Source organism: Podarcis filfolensis, assembly GCF_964270895.1.
Source record: "Podarcis filfolensis genome assembly, chromosome: 10".
Classification (NCBI taxonomy): Eukaryota; Metazoa; Chordata; class Lepidosauria; order Squamata; family Lacertidae; genus Podarcis; species Podarcis filfolensis.
Window position 1 is genome coordinate 63737131 of NC_139612.1, and position 22654 is coordinate 63759784.

At 40.2% G+C, this 22654-nt stretch overlaps 1 protein-coding gene across 8 annotated transcripts in view; it reads left to right on the forward strand.

Annotated features, from left to right (window-relative positions):
- Nucleotides 1–22654, forward strand: part of USP6NL (USP6 N-terminal like) — a 134791-nt gene that overhangs the window by 20729 nt on the left and 91408 nt on the right. The window contains exon 1 of one of the 8 annotated variants that reach the window (XM_083572655.1): nucleotides 9607–9694. The exons of 6 other annotated variants lie outside the window; for them this stretch is intronic. In XM_083572655.1, coding sequence (XP_083428781.1) covers nucleotides 9622–9694 — 73 coding nt within the window. In that variant the 5' untranslated portion in view covers nucleotides 9607–9621. Of the gene's footprint in view, nucleotides 1–9606; nucleotides 9695–9938; nucleotides 9958–22654 lie in introns of those variants that run through there. One more of the 8 variants, XM_083572656.1, reaches the window with a different exon arrangement.

Genomic DNA, 22654 nt, shown 5'->3' on the forward strand with positions numbered 1-22654 from the left:
TTAAATGGAATCTGTTATTACATGAAGGATGCACGTGTGTGGTAGACTGAAAAAATCTATTCATGCTGCAGAATTTGGCACCCTTCTTGTAGAATCTAGTTTTTTAGACATATTTATTTTTGACGTTGTTCTGATCCATTGCATGACCTGAATTGTTCGCTCTCAAGAGGATGTGCTTTGCTCACTTTATTTAGATGAAATGGGGGGGGGGAGAGGGGTTCATATACCAAACCACACCACTTGCACCAGGCTTGAATTCACGCATCTAATGAGTGGAGTTGAAGGGTTGCCATACTTCAAACAGTGAAAATTCAGACAGAAAAGTTGTTCAGCTTTTTTGGCAAATTTGAAAGTTTTTGGGCTATTTTTAATGGAAAACACTGCTGCCATGGGCTGCCATATCTTCGGAGTTTCCTAGACATTTTCGCGATTTCTGCCCGGACACTGCTGTCAACTGCAGTATTATGGATATGTCTGGGAAATTCTGGATGTAAGGCAACCCTAGTTTAAACGTAAATGACAAAGGTCATAAAACCTGCCTTCTTTATGTGCCTTGTACTGCATCCTGACAATAAATTGTGCAAATCTCTTCTTCAGCCAGTATGGATTATCTTTTACTAATTATGAGTTATAGCCACTTGGTGCCCCTCTGGAAAGCTCTTTATTTTTTAGGCTGTTTGCCTCTCCAAACTAGCTTGTAATCAGAAACAACAGAGGATAAAAAGAACAAAAACACAAATTTAAAACTACCACTTTACACTCAACACATTGCTTTTTTAGCAGAGCTGGAAAGAATATAATTGAGTCAGCTAATAAACATCATGCCTGGAAGGCCAACTGAAGGGGAAATGTCTTCAGGAACATCTTGGAGCTAGTGGAACCTTTGGTGGGGGAAAATATCACCTTGTTGCCTTTCTTCTGGGGGAAGTCTCCACTGGAGCAAAGATCCTTCCATCAGGGGATGGATACCAAGTAGATATATCCCTATATGTATGCTCTACTCTTACTTGGTCCTTCCAGAGATCCCCTTTCCAGATTATTGATCAGATGCTTCAGGGTGTGTGTGTGTTCTGCTGACCTCTCACTGGGGCAATGTCCTTTTCTGTTCTATTCAGGTTAGATGAAAATGTAACTCTTCACTGTCCTCTCCACCAATCCTGAATCTCCTTACTTTTATTATAGCCTGCAGAGTTGATGGTTTTATTTGAGTTACTGTTGAAAGAGAAACTTCCATTGTCTACTAAGAGCTTAGTATAAAATGTATTTAAAGGCCTTTGACAATATGTCTCGTGATAGAATGGCGTTTTATTGGATAAAGTAAAATGCACACTTTAGCAGGCAGAATTTATTACTGCTGTCTGTTTGCTCTGTGCTCCTAATGAATCATCTGTTTCTTCCAGTGGTTAAATAAGGGCTGATGTCCTTGTAGTGGCTGCGTCCCATTATGTCTTGGATTAAATATCACCACAGACATTTCCATGCAGTGAAGTATTTGATCTTGTTAACAAACTGTGGCAGATGGAATTGTGTGGTTACCTTCATGTTTCTGGGCGATGTGAAACTGGGTAATTGTGTCCCATTCATGCCGTTTTTCAGGAGAAAATTGAAGAACCTTGATGTATAAGGGCAGCAGCAAACCGGCTTTCTTCGCTGTCTCTTTGAATTGGATTGAGGTGGAGGGAATCCAAAATTTTCACTGATTCATTTACTTCTGACAGAACTACTTTGCTTTTCAGTGTCAGCATGTGGAGGTTAATATTGGTTGCTGTCCTTGAAATTACTGTGTTGACAGAATTTAGAGGGTCCCCCCCATCTGTAGTGCATTTTGTTACTATATATACTGTTCATTCCAAAGCATGTTTGTTCACAAGTAAGTTGTACTGCTTAATAATAAGTCTTAGCTTTTATACAGAACTTCTGGGTGTTCAGAGCACTTGACATGAATTATTCACATTGTAAACTGCTCTGGCATAGTATGAAAGGCAGTATATAAGTCCCTTAATTTGTTTTATTTTTCTAGTTTTAGCTAGGGATAGTCAAATTCAGTTAATTTTGGTTTCTCTCAGTTTCATATTTCCCCAATTTTAAGTTCGATTTATCACATTTTCACATCAGTTCTCTGATTTTTAAAAAAATGAAAATTTGTATTTTAGCATGCCTTTCTTCTAATATACACATTTTCTCCCAAGCAATTCCCCTAGAACAGTTGAAATTATTTGACTAATATATGCATTTTTTATTTACACTTTAGCCTATGCTCAATTTTTTAGTTGCATTACAAAATTCAGAGAAGTGCTCACTTTGAAGGATAGCTGCAATTTGATTCCTGCATTGTTTCAGAAGGTGTGAGTTAGCATGCAAACCAAACTCAGGGTTTTATGCAGCTAAGTTATCCCTGATGTAGACCCACTGAAATTAATGGACTGTAATGTCTATTAATTCCATGGGCAGGCTCTGAATATGACCAGCCCTGATTTCTCACCACTCTCCAACTGTAGACCTCCAGTTATCATAGAATAATAGAATTGTAGAGTTGGAACAGACACCAAGGGTCATCTAGTCTACCTCCTGCAATGCAGGAATAGCAATGCAGGGTCCCCCATCTAATTTTGTAACCTATATAACAGTGTTCAGGTAGGCCACTATCCCCCCCCCCCAGTACATTAGAGGTGAACTCCTGAGACTGAGTGGCTTAGCTAAGACTGCTTAATGAGTTAATGAAAGAGGTGGGAATTTCCTGACATCACTCTGTCTCTTGGCATTAGTTCTTGACATAGCAGAACCACAAAAATATTCCTTTCCTTTTGTGTTTCGCTTTTTATGAATGAAAATTGAGCACTTCCAGCTGCAGCCCTCCCTTCTCTCATGAAGAGAGCCATCTCTGATAAACCTTAGCTTGGGGAGGTAGTTCTTTCTTTCTTTCTAAAAAGAACATTTTATTGAACATTTTACAGTGAATTAAAGTAAATAAGAAAAAGAAGAAGAAATACATAAAAAACAAAGCAAAGGAAAACGACAATAATGAAGTAACAATAAGATGTAATTAAGGTTACAAAACTACATAGTATATATGTAAGTAGATAAACTTACTATTTCCGTCATGTAAATGTCAGTTCATGAGTCACTATGGTTTCAATAAATACGTTCCAAATATCATTAAATTTGTCCATACATAATCTTTTTCTGAAAGCAATCCATTCATAGGTTGCAAGAGCTGTCACGTTGTCAAAGGGGGTTTAGCTTTGGTGGTACTTGTCCAAGAAGCAGTTGTTGTGGCATATCTTGAGAGAGTGACTGCTGTTTCCATGATTTTCACCTGAGGAAATCCTAAGGATTGCATCTTTCTGGATAACCCCTTGAGTGGTTTTTCTAGCAGTTGTTGTTATTTTATTTTGTCCAGATAGGGGTTGAGCTGGGCCATCGCCCAAAGCTGTTGGAAGACACTCCACATCACTGAGGCCACCTGAGCCTCAAGTGACAGCCATGGATGCAGAAGTACACCCAAGCTGCATACCTCCTCCTTCAGAGGGAGTGTAACCCCATCAAGAGCAGGCAACCTCCCATCCGTTTGGTCTAGGGAACCACCCACTAACAGTCTGCAAAGGAATATCAGCTGAACATGGCAGCAAAGTAGAAAATGCCAGTATTTATTCTCTGCATAGTTGGTTGAGCACTTGGCTTGCATTTGAAGCCGAGTGTGAGGTCAGTGTTGAGCTCCAAATGTGGGAGGAGGAGATTGGTGAGTGGTTCTCTCCATCATGGCTGCCCTTTTTAGAAATAGGGCATGAGAAGGAAGCAGCTCATTCATCTCTCAGTGAGCTTTTGGAGGTGCTTGCCAGAGAGGAAAAGGATGCTTGCCATGGTGAGCGTGGTGCGAGAATTTGTAGGCCCCTGTGTGGGAGTCTGATGTTTAGAAAGTGCTAAGTGCCTGTTCACTGATAACTACTTTGGATTCTAGCAGGGGAAGGGAGAATAACTTGCCAAATATAGCTGTGTAATATCGGAAGAATCATAATCTGTATTGATGTAAGTATGTAGTAGAATCAGTGATGAAGGCAACAGATGGTTCAGCATCTAACTTCCTGCTTCCCAGTAGCATTCTCCCATGTGGTTTTGAACAGAATGAGTGCAATACATTTTTATCTTTTCCAACTATACTATTTCTAACTTGTAAATATCTAAACTTTAAACTGAGGCCAATATCCGTCTGTTGGCTCGTGACATTTGCAATGCTAATAAATTAAAATACATAGCATGATGTTGGTGTGTGTAAGTTTGCACACCTAAACCTATTTCTGATATCCTTTCTTGTTCTAGAGCCTGTGCAGGCAATCTTTCACCCTTATTCCCCATGCACCCATTTGGTTGTGTGAATTGGTCTTAAGTCACAAGAGGTTTTTTGATTTTAGAGGAATAGCATCATCGTTCATTGTGGAGTAAAGGCAGCTGCTGTTTGGAGAGATTTTTTTGATATTTTCATGGCTTGGTGCTGTAGCAATACTTACCCATCAGTTTGCTCTAAATGGTAGCTAATGACAGGTCTACAGTTAAATTGAAAGCAAGATTCTTACACCTCTCAAGTGGATAACTTATAGCAATGTTTTTCTTGTTCATGATGTTTAACCAGTTATCATTGTTGGGGCTTCTTATGTGCTCGATTTCATTACAGGAGTCTAGTGATAGTACCTCATGTGTCTTTGTATAATTTCCTATATGCAAAGTGATACCTGTGAAGGAAAAAAAGTTGTGTAAAGAGACAATTTAATGAACTGAATACCTTTCTTGGTGTGGACTAGAAGGTTGGCTCTTCTTAATATATTGCACCCGTTTTGCTAGAGATGGGATGTTTGGCCCATTCTCATTTAAGCTGGGTTTATCCCAAATTGAAAACAGGTGGTGAAGTTCAGTGTTGCATAATGAAAAGCCATTGTCCTTCCCTTTTCTTTGTTCCCCCAGATCTGCTCAAAGGGTCCCCCAACCCTCTGGAGCTGGCAACCCCTGCTTATAAGCATTTGAAATAAACATTGAGTGGTGGGTTTGACTAACAGATTTTTGGCTGTCCTTTGTGCTGTAAATGTGTTGCCTTCTGGCAAAAATCCACAAAAGCTGTTTTTCAAAGAACAGCTAATTCTAATTACGTTAATGGAGACATTTTTGATCTTGGTGACAGCTGAGTAATCAGAACTGAGGTCACCCTTTCATATGCTTTGGGATATCAAACATAGGAGCGCTTAAAATTGTAAGCCATGCTGGTAGTTTTTTGGCATCCTGTGTCATTTCAGACAGTTATTTTAATTTGCTTTTAATCTCAGGATTTTCCCACTTTTATTTAGGTGAAAGAAGCATGTACATTGTCAACTTGATCAGACCATATTCAGTGCAGCCATCTAACTGATCTATACTGGTGTGAACCTGGCATAAGAATGGTGTGAACAGCATGACTGTTGCCATCAAGAGAAGTGGCTCTGTCTTGTGCAGAATTAAAAATCTGCATACCTGTGTGCAGAGCATAAAATAAGAACAGAAGCATCAGACGAAGGACCCATCTGGTCCTTCATGCTGTTTCACAGTGGACAACCCATTGCCTGTGGAAAGCCTGCAAGCAGGGCATGAGCAAACAGCACTTCCCCAACTTGTGCTCCCCTCAATGTCAGTACTGGACTGTCAGCCTTATCCTTCATGAATATATCTAAACCCCTTTTATATGTATCCAAGTTGGTGGTCATCACTACAACTTGTGCTAGTGAATTTCCATAGTTCCTTAAGTATGTGCTTTGTGAAGTACTTGTTGATGTGTGTCCTGGATCTTCCAGTATTTAGCTTTCCTGGATGGTCTTGGCTTTTAGTATTTTGAAGTAGGAAAACTTCAGGTTTCTCCACACCATGTGTACTTTTATACCTCTTTTTTGACCCCTATACATTTCCCCCCACCCCAACTTATAAAGTCCAAACTATTTTAACCTTTCCTTTAAGGGGTTGACTCCCGCCTCTTATTTTGGTTGTCCCTTTCAGAATCTTCTCCAGTATCAATTCTGTATTCCAAGTGTGGTTGTGTCATAGATTTGTAGACTGTCATTTTGGATATTGGCAGTTTTGTTTTCAATCTGTCATAATGATTCCTAATACGAAATTCATTGTTTTCACAGCTGGCTTAATGTTTTCATCTAGCTATCAGCTAAGGCCCCAATGTATTGTCCCTGATCAGTTCCCACTAGCCCATTGACGTATATGTGAAATCAGGATACCCCCCCCCCATAAATATTACTTTACACTTACTTTAATTGAATATCATGGGCCATTTTAATTCCCATTCCCCCCAAGATCCTTTGAGAACTCCTCTCAGTTCTTTTTTGTTATTGTCACCCTGGTGTCATCAGCAAACATGAATATCCCACAACTCAGCCCAATCTCAGGCCAGCTATGAACAAGGTAAAAAACACTGATTCCATATTGATCCTTGGGGACTCCACTCCGTACATTCCTCCATTGGAAACTTCTCATTTATTCTTACTCTCTGCTTCCTGTTTTTTTAGCTAGTTACTTATTGATAAGGGTACTAGGCTGCACCACACCCAGCTAAAGAGAGATTTACTTTGCTTTAGCCCTTGGTAATTGTGATTTTTGTCAAGGGAGTATGCAGTGATGTTGCGGATTGTGGTGGCACTACAAAATGCAGTGGTTCTTATATTTGTAGGGTTCTGGGGGCATGCTCTTTTGGTTTTTGGTAGGAAGGTTTAAGTTTTTAGCTCTCATGGTTTTTGAGTAAAATCTGCAACTGCACTGATGACTTCTACCAAGACTTTAAAAAGTAGAGCGGCAGTAAGTAGAAGCTGGAAGTGGTTACTCAGTGGTGAAGACTTAGGCTCACATAAGATGTAACACCAGACCATGGTTTGGTGCCACACGAGTGAATCTTTATCTTGAACTCTCCTTTCCCCCTCTCATTGCATGCTGTGATTACCTCCTTGCCTGCTTTATGCAAAACATTGCTTGTCATTCCATGTGACTGTAAGTTGTTTTAAACTATTTTTAACATTATGATTTAAAGTTGTAGCCCACCCTTGGACCTTAGGGTGAAGGCTGAGTAATAAAATAACAATAATATATTTTGAAGAAAATGATGAGTGACAGAGAACTTTTTACAGAGGAAAAGATAACTTGAGCTAGTGCTGTGTTTCATCCCCATTCCTTTTCGGTTGGTGAGCGAAAGGGTATTGCTTAACTAAATGGTTAACATTTCCTCCCCAACCTAACTTATTTTAATCACACACAGGCCCTTAATATTGGTGGTGACACAGAGTTCATGGAAAGCAAATACTTCTCTATATACTGCTTTTGTGATCGTGCCCTTTTCCAGCAAGCTAGAGAAACGGCCTCCCATAAACCTGTTGTGTGATTCAGGAAAGATTGGGTCTGAACATGCCTGAATTATTCATTACTTTGTTTATTATGAATACTAATGTAGCTTTCCTTTTGTTTCATGCTGGCTCTTTCGCTCATTCTTCCTCCATGCTTGTCGCAGGCCGGATGTTTAATAGCATCCTGACAGTTTTCCAAGATTGCTTTAGTTAGTGCTTAGGATTCCTTGCTCTCTCCCACCCTGCCCCAACTGTGCTAATAAGAACATAAGATGCTGCTGTATATGGAGTCAGCGCAGTGGTCCATCTATCTCAGTACTGTCTACTCTGACTGGCACTGGCTCTCTAGGTTTTCAGGTAGCTTTTTCCCATCCCTACCAGGAGCTGCAAGGAACAGAGACATCTGGGACCTTTTTGTATGCAGAGCTTGTCTTCTAAGAAGATTAGATTAGTTGAAATCTTATTTTCTTTCTGTCAGACCAAGACAGAAATATGTACACACAAGGGTTAGCATCTTGCTCCCCCCACCCAGTTTTGTTGCACCAACATGTCTACTGTTTGGCATGTGAGATGACTCCCCTCCCCCTCCAAGGCACTACCTAGATCTGGTCTGCATTTGTAATAAGTCTTATCAGTAATAGCAGCACCTGCACTTTGGAACTTTGGAAGCCTGGGGTTTGTTTTGGGATAGCTCAGTTGGTAGAGCATGAGGCTCTTAACCTCAGGGTTGAGAGTTCGAGCCCCACGTTGGGCAAAAGATTCCTTCATTGCAGGGAGGTTGGACTAGATGACCCTCGTGGTTCCTTCTAACTCTAGAGCTCCATGATTCTATGAAATGCAGAACCATATCAAGCTTGCTCTTCCGGTCTCGAGTTCTAAGGTGACAGGTTGACCCAAGTGGGTGTGCTTCTAACTCATGGGTGCTACAGTTGCCTGATCAGTGCAGAGTGAAAGCAGGCCTTTGCCCTTCTCCAGCTAATGAGCTGTTGGGCAGTGCTATTTTTGCATTGGGCAGAATTGCCCTGCTCAGCTGCAGGCTTAGAGCTGTAAAGGAAACCGATTTTGTGCAGTGTTTCAGAGGCTGCATGTGACTTGGGGGTTGTGGCAAAAACAAAACTTCAGTTGGCCATCCAATGTTTGTCAACCTTTGTGTACATGTACCGGTATAAATGTGATGTGCTAACTGTAGCAGCTGCCTGATATGGCTGCACTCCAAATCCAGCCTTCTAACTGGAGCAGGTCAGTGTATGTGTGTGTAAAAAAGGGCCAAAAGGCCAAAGAAGACCAGTCTTTCTGTGCTAAGTTATGTCAGGTGCTTTTATTGTAATGAAACTGTCTTCTTTGAATATTATAGACTTTGTAGCAGTTCTGTTTCAGAATTTAAAGCTATACAGGTTTTGGAAGTGTGTGGCTCCAAAGTGCTTTAAAAACAAGCTTAGCTGGCTTCCTTTTGTAGGTTCTTTGACCATTCCTTTCCTTTTTTCAGTTTTGTGGGTTAGATTGGTAAGCAGGTGTTACGGATAAACATACATTTTGTGTAATGTTCTGGAACGTCTAATTGCTGGCATTCAATTATTAAGATTACCTGACAGAAGCAATAGGAAAGCTTCAGACTGAACGTATGTTCTGTGCCCCTGGTGGTAGGATGAAGCATCGCCTGGAATGCTCATAGGATTTTTCACTGTGCTGTGTAAGAATTCTGCTTCTGTTCAGGAACGTCAGAGGCAGGTGTGCATGAAAGGGGTACTGAACTCTTATTGGGATGCTTGAAAACATTCTTGATTTTCTGCTAAGGCTCTTGAAGTTCAGCAAGGTGGATATTTGGTTTATTCTCTCTCTCCCCCCACCCCAGCAGCTTCACCGGTAGATTTGATGCCTATCTCATTGCTGAAATCCTTTAAATATCTTTGTGCTGTTGAAAAGTGCACAAGTTCATGTTTTGAGCAGGCGCAAACATGCTCACCTTCTGTAGTCCTAATTGAAGAAAGGCCATGCTTACTTCTGACTTGCTTGATGGAGAAAGCGATGAGAGTTGCCTGCCTGGTGTTGCTTTTGCATCCATGTGCTGAAGTCACTTCAAATCCATCACCTCTCGCTGTACAGTTGTCAGGCACCCTAAGCGTATCCCCGGAAAGGTAACCGAGTTGCTGCTGCGTCGCTCTTGCTCCAGCTTATTTGAAGGCAGACGTGTAATGATCTGTAGGGATGAAACCTGTTGGCATTCCAGAGGAGCAGCTGGTGGCTTTGATCTTGCTAACTAGCAATGATTCAAGTCTTGCAGATTGTGAAAGAGCTGGTGTCACCAGCACGACGTAGAACGGATTCTGCAAAGAAAGGTAGGAACAGGCTTGAAATATTCATTCTTAACTGTTCAAGTAATTCTTGCGGAAGCGTAGTCCTGCAGATTGGCACTTGAGCAACTGTCTGAAGCTATGCCATCTTTATTTCAAGGCTGCATGTTGCACACTGGCATTCAGCTGCTGCAGCCTTGCTTTGAGTGGTGATAAATCCGATAAGAACAACATCGACAGTGCTGAAGAGAATTCTAATAGCCCTCAATAACTGAAGATGGAATTTAAGTATATGTAGATACTTTATTGTAAGGATCGTATTCTATTGTCTCTCTTCTCTTGTCACCCCCCCCAAATAATTTTCTGCCTTTGTAATTCAGAGTGTTAAAATAGCACTAGTATGCTAGAAACTATGCAGATAATATTTTGTACCTAGTATATTTGAGAAACTAGATGTCAGTGATGCTTGGGAATAGCGGCTGTATAAATCTCATGTGCATTACTTTTAAAGTGGGTTATATTTAGCATGTTTAACTTTAAGATTAGATATTCTGAAGCAATTTTACTTAAAAGCACCCCTTTGATCCTCTTGAATGTCAGTTGTTTTGATGTAATTCCACTTGCTATTTTGTGCTTTAAAAATGTCTTCACAATATATTGGAACTGGTTCTGCCTACACGTGAGGGTTTAGTGAATTACTCTTGTTTTTATGACAGCAGCCAGCTTTAGAAATGTACACATGTAGGTAATTATTTTATATATTTTTGAAATTAAACATTGTGATCACAAGCATATATATAATGTGCGTGTTTATGACATGTAGGTTGAGTGCATCTGTACTTTAAGTTCTGATACCCCAGTAATAGACACACTTTACTTGAAGAAAGTCCAATTTGTTTAATTAGAACTTAATTTTTAAGCAAATTTGCCCAAATCTGCAGACACAATCTAATGTTAATCTAAATGAGCTCATCTACAGACACTTAACTTTCAATTTTTTGGTTCTTGGATATGCTATGATGTCATAGTGAGGGTACGATTATACCTTCCCCCTAGAACTTAGCTTTACATTTGTTAGACAGTATGTGTATTGACTATATATCAGTGTGAGTATTGGCCATCTATAATGATGGAACTCATGTATACATGTTTCAAAGAACTAACTCCAGATGGGGTTGCACTCCACCTGAAGACCTAGGGATGCTTGTCCTGGAGATGCAGGTGACGTTAGTGGTCCAGGACTACTCACCAGTTGCAGCCTTATTTAGAGATAACAGATCTTGCCTTGGTTACGCATCTGGCTATGTCCAATATATGCCTGGGTTTGATTATTCTAATGTACTTTACATGCATTTGAGGTTGGTCCAGAAACTAAAATTGGTGCAGAATGCAGCGACTCTAATGCTTATAAGATATAGGCATCTTCTGTACCAGGTACACTGATTGCCTATTCTTTGCAGGGCCAAATTTAAGTTGCTGGTGTTGACCTGGCCTAAATTCCTTGGAGCTTTAAAGGTTAATTGAAATGGGCTTCTGATGCTCTGTTCTCTGATTCACTCTATTCTCTGATTCACTGGTGAGAATTGTGAAATTAGTGAGTACCAGGGACCATATTGTTTTCTGGGGTGACCCCACATCTTTGGAATGCCCTCCCATGGAAAGTGTGCCTGGCTCCTGCTTTGCTGGATTTTATGAGGATTTAAAAGACTTTTTAAAAATTCCAATTTGCATACACTTAATTTTAATGTATTGTGTTTTTAATTGCGGTATTATCTGCTGCTGCTTTATTTTAATGCATAAGTTAAATATTGCTTTCAGGTTTGGTTATTTGCTCTGTATTTTAAAGTATGTTGATGTTATTGAAAAGTGGACTAGAAATGTTTAAAAGATTATTGGTTGTAGATATTATTCTCTCTTCTTGCTTCCGCAGTGAATCAAAAATTTAAGAATACACTTTCCTCCCTCACTTTTCGGGGGAAGAAATAAGTTTTCAGTCTACTCCACTTTTCATTTTTCTCTTCAAAACTCATACTCTATTTAACCAGAATTCAGTCAGTCACTGAATAGGTTTAAAGTTTTATAAGAATTGTGTTTGCTATGTCTTATGGAGGTAGAATATAGGCAGTTCAGCAGTTTTTGTCCCCATGACATTGTATTATTTTTGTGCTGCAATTGTAGACATGCTGACCTGGAAGTAAGCCACATTGGACTCAATAGGACTTACTTTTGAGTGTATTTCTATAGATTGCGCTTGTAAGGCTTTTAATTTTTATCTGTATCATTTTCTGATTTTGTACAGTAGATAACATATGAATGTTGTCTTGATGCTTTGACAGTTTGGGTCCCCCCCCCAAAAAAAATCTCTCCCCCGCCCCCGCTACTTCTTGTTCATAAGAATCAGCTTCATTCTTTTCTTAAGCTGTGTTTCATGGAGTTGTGTTTGTGTCATACAAACTTGTGGTTTTCGATCGTTCTGGAGCTGAAACGTTCGAGTTCACAAGTGTTCGGCTTCCACTGTATTTTGCATTTTAAAAACACCTTATGCGTTGCCTCAACAAACATTCATTTGATGGGGAATGTGCATGTAAGTATTCCATTTTTTAAAAAAATCTAATTATATATTGAAACCCAAACTATGAAAAAGTGAAACAGTCCTTTCTTTGTCCAGTATCTCTGAAAGGACTCATTGCGTTTCAAAAACAAAACTGCTAATATATGAAGTAATGCCATTGTATGAGCCTAGATTGAGACCACATTCGGAATACTGTGTCCATTTTTGGTCACTGTACGTCAAGACGAATATTCCAAAGCTGGAAAAGGTGCAGAAAACAGGAACAGAAATGATCAGGGAGATGGAGCAACTTTTCTAACGTGACAAATTAGAACATTTGGGGCTGCTTAGAAAAATGGTGAGGGGCTATTGGTAAAAAAATGGGACATGTTAGGGACAAAGGAGAGAGAGAGAGAGAGAGAGAGAGAGAGAGAGAGAGAGAGAGAGAGGTCTTTCCTCTCTTACAAATCTAGAACCCAGGGACATCCAATAAAGCTGAACTTTGGAAGATTCAGAGCAGAAAAAAGGAAGTACTTAGCACAGATTAAAGGTACCTTATTTTTCGCTCTATAAGACGCACCAGACCACAAGACGCACCTAGTTTTTGGAGGAGGAAAACAAGAAAAAAAATATTCTGAATCTCAGAAGCCAGAACAGCAAGAGGGATCGCTGCACAGTGAAAGCAGCAACCCCTCTTGCTGTTCTGGCTTCTGGGGTATCTGCACAGCCTGCATTTGCTCCAAACACACACACACACATTTCCCCTTACTTTTTAGGAGGGAAAAAGTGAGTCTTATAGAGCAAAACATACGGTAAATTACGGCATTCACTTCTTCAAGACGTGGGGACGGCCACAAACTTGAATGGCTTTAAAAGATGGTGAGACAAATTCATGAAGACCAGGCTGTCAATGGTTACTAATCATGATAGCTGGTTACCACCTCCAGAATTAGGGGCAGAGTGCCTATGGATACCACTTGATGTGAAACAGTGGGGGATGGCTATTACTCCTGCGTTCTGCTTGTCTGCTTTTAATATGCAATCGTGTTGGCCACTGTGGGAAATTGGATCCTGGACTATATAATAAAGCATGTGTCCCTGGCCACTAAGCTTGTTTGTTTGCTTTAACATAGCAAATATTCTTCCAGAGTCACACAATTAAACAATGTTCTAAGTTTGTCTCCTGACAGGGCTTTGCTGGTAGAATAGATTGGCGTATTGTGTGGGCAGAGCAATATTTGATTATGATATTTAGACAGCTACTTAAACAACTTGGTCATTTGAGAATTAAAATGAATGTCTTAATTTATTGAGGGAGTTGTCTCTTAATTAATCTGTTCTTATTTTAGGTGATAACCATGGCTGATGTTTAACATTTTATACTGTGAATACCAGATCTCTTGCAGCCGATATAAATTGCTGTGTTACTAAGCAGTCCGTATCCCTTTCCCTTTTAAAAAAGGACAGTAAATTTATCTGGGTTGCCCAAGCCAGGTAATTTACTGTCCTTAAAAAGGAAAAAGAAAAGACTGCTTAAACATGTCTCATGGTTTCTTATGAGACACCAGCATGTGTCTCCTTCTCTTGGCTCTTAAGTGAGGAAGGGCCATAGCTTAGTGTTGGAATACATGTGTTGAATGACACAGGACAGGTTACTGGAATCTTAAGTTAAAATAATGTCTTGTCAGACTTTGCAGTATTAGACTAGATGTGGTAATGGTCCAACTTTTTGTGAGTATGTTTATAGCTTGTTGATGCTTTATCAACTGTTAAAGCAGCGAATGTCAATTAGGAGACAAAGTCAGAACACTATAGGTTGGATCAACCATAGCGCATTGGACAGAATGGTGTATTCGGAAAAAGGAACCAAGGGTTTATATCTCTTTGGATGCATTAAGGCATTGAGTGACTTCAGGCCAGTTACTAACTCAGGATTTGTACACCGTCTGTGAACTGGAGATGCTAATCCACTTTACTGAGATAGCGATTGGGTTTGTGGAATGAAGATTTCAATGCACTTGTATAACAAGTGCTAAAGAAACTATAGGCAACTTGCAATATATATTTAAACGCTAGCTGACTTTTTCTGTAGTTGTTGTTGTTGTTTAGTCGTTTAGTCGTGTCCGACTCTTCGTGACCCCATGGACCAGAGCACGCCAGGGCATGCTCATGTAAAGAGGTGGTGAACTTTACTGTCTCGGGTCACCTTGACAAGTGGTCAGTAGGCCGCAGCAAAGTATATTGGTGTGCATGCCTGTGTATTCATAACTATGTTTATGTTCATAGCCCTTCATATGTGGTCTGAAATGTTAGAGAAGACTAAGAAAGGAAGACAGGTAAAGAATAGTTGATATGCTCTTCAGGGGCACACTTTTCGTGACTGTTCAGAAGCTCAGGTATTTCATAACACAGCTGCAAGGCTGCTAAGACATTTAAACATCAGCACATCTCAGCACTCAGTAAAGAATTCCACAGGTTAGCAAATTCATTTCCTAGCATGATTCAAAATGCTGCTTTCCTTTCCTTTCCTTTGAAAAGCCCCCCAGCAAATTTCCGTCAGAGGCAACTATCAAGACAAACAATATAATCAGGAAGAGCAACAAAACGAAAATAGCAAAACATGGTAGATAACTCAAACATGTAAGAGAGAAAGGGCTTTTTAAAACTCTAAATCTAGGGTATTAGAAGTACATGCTTCCAGATAAATCTGCTTGGATGTTAAGCTTGTCATTGGAGTTGTCTAAGGGTGCCCATGCCATCTCAAGTGAGACAAAGCTTTCACTGTAGTGGCCCCTCAGATTTGAAACTTTCCTTCCTGATCTGTTTGCCTGGTGCCAAGATTATGGGTTTTTGGCAGCAGCTGGGATGGTATCTTTGGGGGTGGCAGCTTCTAAGGGTTCTAATAGGTAATGTGATTGTAGATCTACTGTTGGTATATGCTGCTGCCTTTCTTTGTGGCTCCTGTTGTGTATTGGCAGCTGCCCTGGGAATTTAAAAAGTGGATTCAGAACTAAAAAGGGAAATGTAGACAGAACAGAAGTGGTGTTCTTATTCATTCATTCATTCATTTTCATTTCATTCATTTATACCCTGTCTTTCTCCCAAGCTGGGATTCAAGGTGGGTTACAGCTTTATAAACATTAATCATAAAATACAGAATAATAAAAACAATCTAGTTAAAAACAATAAAACACATTGCAACATATTTACAACCAACAGTTAAGATACAATTAAGTTCTGCTGTTCTACAGCTGTTATTTCTGGCTGGGGGGCAACATTACTGTGAATACACTTGAAAATGAGATGTTTTAATGGTATTTGGCTCTGAAGGAACTTGGTGTTCTATTTTGCTGATAGTCTACGTGACTAGCAGGCTGGTGATACTCTCTGTGGGCCTTAGGATTTCTTCACTGAACTCTGTGTTGATGGATGGATATATTCAGAATCTATTTAATCTCTTTGGTTTGCCTTCAAAAAAGAAAGCTAGTCCTTGAATGTATGAACCTTCTGGTTTGGGTTGTTTGTGTGTGCTCTTTGTGCTGGGATTTTGAAGGAGCAAAGTGGAAAAGGAGCAGTTTATTTTCATCTCCCCACAAGTAGTCACTTGTTTCTCCCTACCCTGGTCTTTACTATCAAGGCTAGCTTGTGAGGCCTGCATGTTTTCCTCAGACAGTTTTCTCGAAGTGTATGTCTGTGCTTTGCTGTTTTATGTTCCAGTACAGATAGCGGCTCTGTTGCATTTCAGGGTGGACATGGTCAGCCACACCAATTTTGTTTGTATGCTCGAGCCATTGGGTCAGGGTCCTCAGATAAGTACACTGACACATCCTAGAGTTGGGAAAGAGCTGGGTTGTGTTGGGAATAGTGCTTTTCTTTTCAGGCCTGAGTCAGTGTTATAATGTGAGATGGAAGCAACAAAGAAACAGAGTCATTTAGTGCTCTACTGAAAGTGAGTCGCCCCTGGCCTAAATCTGGTATACAGGGTCAAGCTGCAATGCAGGCTTGGCTCTGAAATGTGGTGAAAAATATATATAATGAAATGAGTTCACAAATGGTTCTACTATTCATCAAACCATTCCTATCTTGTTTCTCTGCTCCTCCCTGCTCAGTCTTCACTAGATCTAACATTTCCAGAGATGTTTACTGATTAAATAATTTTTTGCCAAATAAAATTTTATATTTTCAGAACTTTAATATGGGTGCCTTTTTGAGAGAGAAGCGTGTGAGAATTTGCAATTCAATAAAACAAACACTGGCTCATTATTAAAAGGAAAGGTCATTTTTAATATCTTTTCACTCCCCTTATCAAATTGAACAGCAGAATCAAAGTAACTTTGAAATTTGATGTGTGCTCCATCAATGAATCGGATTTAATATGTCAGCCACAAACCCTTGCCAGACACTTTAAGGACATATTGTGTGATGGTCTCGAAAAGTGCATAGGTAGGGTCATGTAATAATTTCTCTAGTTGCTCTGAACAAAATATCTCCTCCACAGCTTGAAAATGTGTGATGTTAATTTGTAAGCACCCTATAGCTTAGGTCTATATGTATTACAGTGCATTTGTGAATAGAGTGCTTTGATATTAATATTCCAATGGTTGGATGACTGGAAACATTCCATGCTCTCTAAAAGGAAGAGCAACCTTGTGATGGGTTTCCCTTGGCAAGGATGAAATAACCTAATCCAATTATGCTTCATCTGCTTTATTGACCTCTTCGTTCCACCTTCTTGACACATAGTGGCACAATAAAGGAGCTCACCAGCAAGTGCTTTTGCATTTATTGAATTTGCAAAGCTGCTATTAAAGTTTTGGAAATACATGGATGGAGCCTGCAGGTTTTCTGTCCTCATGGAATTGGTTTTGGAAGCGGTCTTACTTTCAGTTACTCCAATTATTCAGCCCTAGAGCAAATATATTGCTCTGAGTAATCAATATTATTAAAGAGTCAGAAATGTAGCGTGTTCATGTTGACTCTAAACATCGTGGACAGTGATGGCTTAAGTGTTGGTGCAACGTTGCCTAGATGCTTTCCGTACACTTCGGACTAAAGTAATGCTAGGAGGACTATGGACTTTTACCATGGAAGCAAGCAGCGGGGAATTTGGGAGCTTGTATGTGCACCATAGGATTGTCTAGTTCTAGGTGAATATTGCCAGTTGTTGCTTCTGCTTTCACTGCAGCGCTGTGTGTTAACAATCCTAAAGGGGCAGTGAGGAACTGACCAAGAAATGAGGTGAAGGGCTGAACTTTACACGTTGACTTGAACTAACATGTTATTTGATTGCGGGTTTCTTGCCTTAGCAAGAGGAGTTTGGATATTGCAAGGAGTTTGGATATTGCAATTTCAAAAAGAAATTTAGAGATAATTGTACTTAAGTTACACTGCCTGACAAGAAAAGATATTTGGCATTTAAAGTCCAATTCTGTCTTCATTTAATGCCATCTAGCAGCAAGTAGAAGCGTTACCCACACATCAAGCTTATGTGGGTGAGGGATGACAACACTTGTCTTCATGTGTGTATATGAGCAGGATTCAACTGCAAGTGAACAAATGCATCCTTCTCTCTCTTTCCCTCCACCCAATGTGGTGGTTGTGTTTAAATTTTGTCTTGCAGACAGTTGATTGTAAAAGTGAGAGATGAAGGGAGGTTGTCAGCACAGCTCTCTTGGTCAGGCAGTTGATTTCTCCCGAGCAGAGAGAGCAACTCATTTAATTGGTTTGCTAGACAAGACTGTCATTGTTGTTGTACGAATGGGTAGCATAGGCTGTAAATTTTGCTGATATGAAACCCCAAGGAACTGAGTTGGCTGGGCCCACAGTTTTTGAGGAAGTCACAGAAGTCAAGAGGGCAAATCTAGTGTACATAATACTCAAATATTAAACATGGTGCCCAGTGTAGAAGATAGAGGGCAGAGATTGTTCTTCTAATGTGGGGAATCCACAGCATCAGGTGTTGATCATCCAATGAACAGATTTTGTGTTTTCCTCTAAGCTCCTTTAAATTCTGCCTTAAATCTTTAATTGGGGACAGTGTTTTCCTCAGTCCATAGTTCCATAGTCAATGCTGAAAGGGAAGAAAAAAATTCATATAGGAGAGAAGGTGGAGAGGGAATGTATAAGGCAGCTTCCTATGTTCCACCCAGCCTGCAGCTTGGCCATTCATGGGTTAGCCTGTTATATTTGCAGCCTGAAAACCCATGTTTCTGCTGATCTTTGGATAGAAACCAGAAGGAAAACCTATCTTAAATATCTTTTTCATAAAGCAGAGGGATCAAGATGCTGGTACATCCATGTTGTGATGGAGCCTACATGAATGGTAGAGTCTCTGCTTTTAGGTCATTTCCTGCAGTCATATTTAATCAAAGCTGATCACATGGGTTCAGTATTAAGCTGATCTTCATGCATAAACATTCCTGTTCTGCTAGCGGAAGAGACTTCCAGCTGCTGAATAGAACACACACACGCCAGCAAATTTTGGGGGGCATGCAGGAGGAGTGGAAGAAGGGGACTCCCATTGCCTGGGCAGCGTTCCACTCATGGAGTATTGGATGTAACCTCTTGGCTTCCAAACTCTATTTTGCTGAAATAATATGGGAGAGCGAAAGTGTCCATAGAGGAGAATCATCCTCAAGAGGCTACATTGCTTAATGCTTCATGCACATCAGTTATCTCATGGAAATAATCCCCCTACACTTTTTCTCAGCCATGTTTACCTCTGTTTTTAGAACCTGGCAGAGAAAGAAACTGTTACAAACTTGTTGAGGAAACACATGCAGAGAATCCTATTTCCCACTTACTGCTTTCCCCCTTTATATCTGGGAAAGCCTGTCTCTCTGCCTTGTTATATAACATGTAGCTCCAAGAGTCTTGTTTATAGATTCTCTTTTTTGAGCAGCAAACTGACAGATTCTAGACGGCACAACAGATGTTAACATCTGTAGTATACTTTGGACATAACAACTGACAGTCAAGCACACTTCTCCAGGGCATTTTTACTGTTGGGAGAGTTGAGTTTTGTCAGGTATTCTTGGCACAGAAGGAAAAACTTTTTTAAAGCTTGCCTCAGCTGTGTACTTGTGGTTGTGTTTTTTTAATGGAAGCATGGGTGATTTTTGTGCATTTGACCAATATGTGTTGTCATGTACAGTTAATTTTGCAATATGGACTTCTTTTAATAGACAGGTACAACGCCCTTGAAGCATTTATTGCCTTTACAAACAAATGTGCCATGTTAAAAAAGAATTCAAAGTTTTGAAGAGGTGACCTATTTTTAAAAATAGTTTATTTTTCTTATAACTCGTAGAGCACTGTTAAACACCCATGAGTATGGGATTTACTATGTTTAAATATGAATGTTAGCCTCAAGCTTTGGCCATTAAACCTGCAAGCTTCCTCATTAAATTTACAGGTTGTACTAGCGTGTCCAACATGTTGACAGTGTTTATGATATGTACTTTGTAAGACACAGCTATTTATATACATTTGCCTCACATTGGGCCAGGCTTGTGTCTTCTTGGCTTTAATTTAAGAGTTATTCAAAGTGAAGTACAAAATGTGCCACGACCCCAGTTTACACCATGATTTGTAGCTGTTCGTCGGAGCTCATTATTCCAAGACACATGCTTCTTAAAGACAACTGTGTGGTCCATATTCTTTTACCTAGAATACTGAAAAGCCTAGCTACTTTGTAGGAGAAATAGGTTTCTAGCCATCAAGGTTGTACGTTTGTTTGAAAATACAAAAGCAATGAATAAGAAAGAGCCAAATTTTCAGTATGGCTTTTGATTCTTATGTTCCTAAGTTCATGTATCAAAAGGGTGCAAAGACTGAAGTAAGTTCTTTAGGCACAAGAATAGCAAATCCTAGGTTTAAAAAAGGGGGGCTGTCTGGCCTAGCTTTAGAAAATATTTTTGGGGTGGGAGCTTCTGCTTCTCTTTACCATGTTACTTCAGGAGTTAAAGATGCAACTGCATTTTGCCTGCAGGGGTGAGGAAATGCAACCAACTTTGGGTTGGTTTTGGTATCAAAGCCCAAAATGGTGGTGTCCAGGCCCTTCTTCTTCCCCCTTCTGGGCTTTCTGTGTTTTTAGACTGTACACACACATTGCAGTTTTTATGCTGCAAGATACCCCGAGAATGATTTGTTTATGGCACAGTCTGGAAATGCTGTAAACAAATTCTGCTGCATGGCTAAAAGAGTTCCCTGCGTCCCTTTCTAGCAGGAAAGGAAGACTGAAAATGTTATGGCTTGCCTGCTGCACAGATGAGCCATGCAGCAGCCAAACAACCCCCAACCTTTCTTGCACCTTTGGGGAGGAGACTGGAATTGCCTTGCAACTCTCAAGAACATCCCCACTGACCTCCTTGCTCTTCATGCTCACCAGCGAGTTGATTCTCATGTTCTTAAGCTGCAACACGCCTGTTGTGACAGGCCAAAATGTGGGTGGTTGTCCCAAAGCATAAAGAACCAGCTAGTAGGCCACTACAGGAGTCTTCACAAAGGAGCTGGTGACGCAGAGAGCCTCTTTCAGAATGGCTCTCTATTGCACAGCATTGTGGGATTGCACCCAATGTTAGACAGCCCATTGAAATTAATGGGCATGACTAACTTGGGTCCTTTAATTTAATGGGTCTACTCTGAGTACAACTAGCTTATATATATCATCCATGGTTTGGAGGTGAGGGATTGCGTCAAAAATATGTATTTCCTCTATAACAGCTTCCTATTGGACAGCATATTCAAAAGGGCTGTATGTTTCTGTGGAGCAAAACATAAAAGAAGAGCCTGTTGGATCAAGTCAGTGGCCAGTCTAGCCCAACATCCTGCCATTACAGTGACCAGCCAGTTGTTTATGAGAAGTCTGTAATAGGGACGCAAGAGCACTCTTCTTTCCTTTTAAAACTGTCCAGGTTGGTGGCAATCCTTGCCTCCAGGGTTTGACTATGCACTGTCTCTGCTGCATAAAGAAGTGTCTTCAAAGTATTACCTGTTTGTTCATTTTGACATGCATCATGAATATGAAAATTATATGTGGGTTTTCTTAATGGGTAAGATATGTAGCTTAGCATTCTGGAAAATTTCTGACGTGGTGCTATCGGCTTGTTTTGATTCTGCAAAAACGTATTTCCATCTGACTTGTAGGTGGCCTGTTGCTCCAGTTCCTGGAAATGGTAAGCGCCCAGTTTGCTAGACAGTGGTCCCTACTGTTTGACTGTTCAGTCTGCAACAGAAATAAAACTTGGAATTCAGAGTGGAAGATGTTTTCCTCTTCAGCTACAGAAGGTCCATTCTGCAGACTCGAGAGGAACAAAGGTCCCTTTTCATAAGCTGAGTGTGTCACCGCCCTGCCTTTCTCAGAAATCCAACAAACCAGGGCTAGGTTTACACTAGCCAGAAAAGGGCAGTATTGCAAGGAATGTCTGCTCATCTATCTCTGTACTAATTAATTAAATGGTACATAGCAATATGAGAAAGAAGCAAGCTTGTGCATTTATTCATTCATTCAGTATCCCAAATGTTGAGAAGCTAGCCATCCCTTCACAGAAGTAAATTCTGCTTTGGAATATTCCTGCACACTCTCATGGCAATACAGTGGTACCTCGGGTTACAAAGGCTTCAGGTTACAGACTCCGCTAACCCGGAAGTAGTACCTCGGGTTAAGACCTTTACTTCAGGATGAGAACAGAAATCGCGCGGCGGCGGCGCAGCGGCAGGCCCCATTAGCTAAAGTGGTACCTCAGGTTAAGAACAGTTTCAGGTTAAGAATGGACCTCCGGAACGAATTAAGTTCTTAACCAGAGGTACCACTGTATGTGCAGCCCAAGGTACTTTTCCTGCTGCCATTAATCTTTGCTGGAGGCAGTGACTTTTTACATAGGCAACTCTGCACTGCAAGTGCAGTTTTCTGATGTTAAGAACAATTTTGAGTATTAAAGGGGAAACACATGATACAGTCCTCTCAGGGAGCTTTCCTCCTTGTGCTGGATGGCCTGCATTTGGACTTGAAAGTATATAATACAAAGTAAGAGTATAATCTTGACAATGGCACCAAAGTCAAAAATAAAATTCAAGCTTTCTTATGTATGGAAGGACAGAGGATAGCCATCTTCAATTAATGGCAACACTTGATTTGTATTACCTGACTACTCTTCCCTGAATTTTTTAATGACTTGTTATAATGGCCATTGGTTAAAAACAGACCTTTCCCCTAGAATGTTTTGAAGATTTAAGTTTGGGAAATGTGTGTGTTTTATATTAACATCCTATTATCTTCTTGCTCTTCATTATATTTCATGACTTCTGTTAGTTCAATTCTCTGAAAACAGATTTTCTAAGTTTCAAAAGAATTTGCTCTTATTGGAAGAACATCCAGAAATTATCCCAGTAAGGGAAGGAATTGTTGTTGTCATCGTCATCTCTCCTCCCATCCCTTGCAGTGATGTTTCACA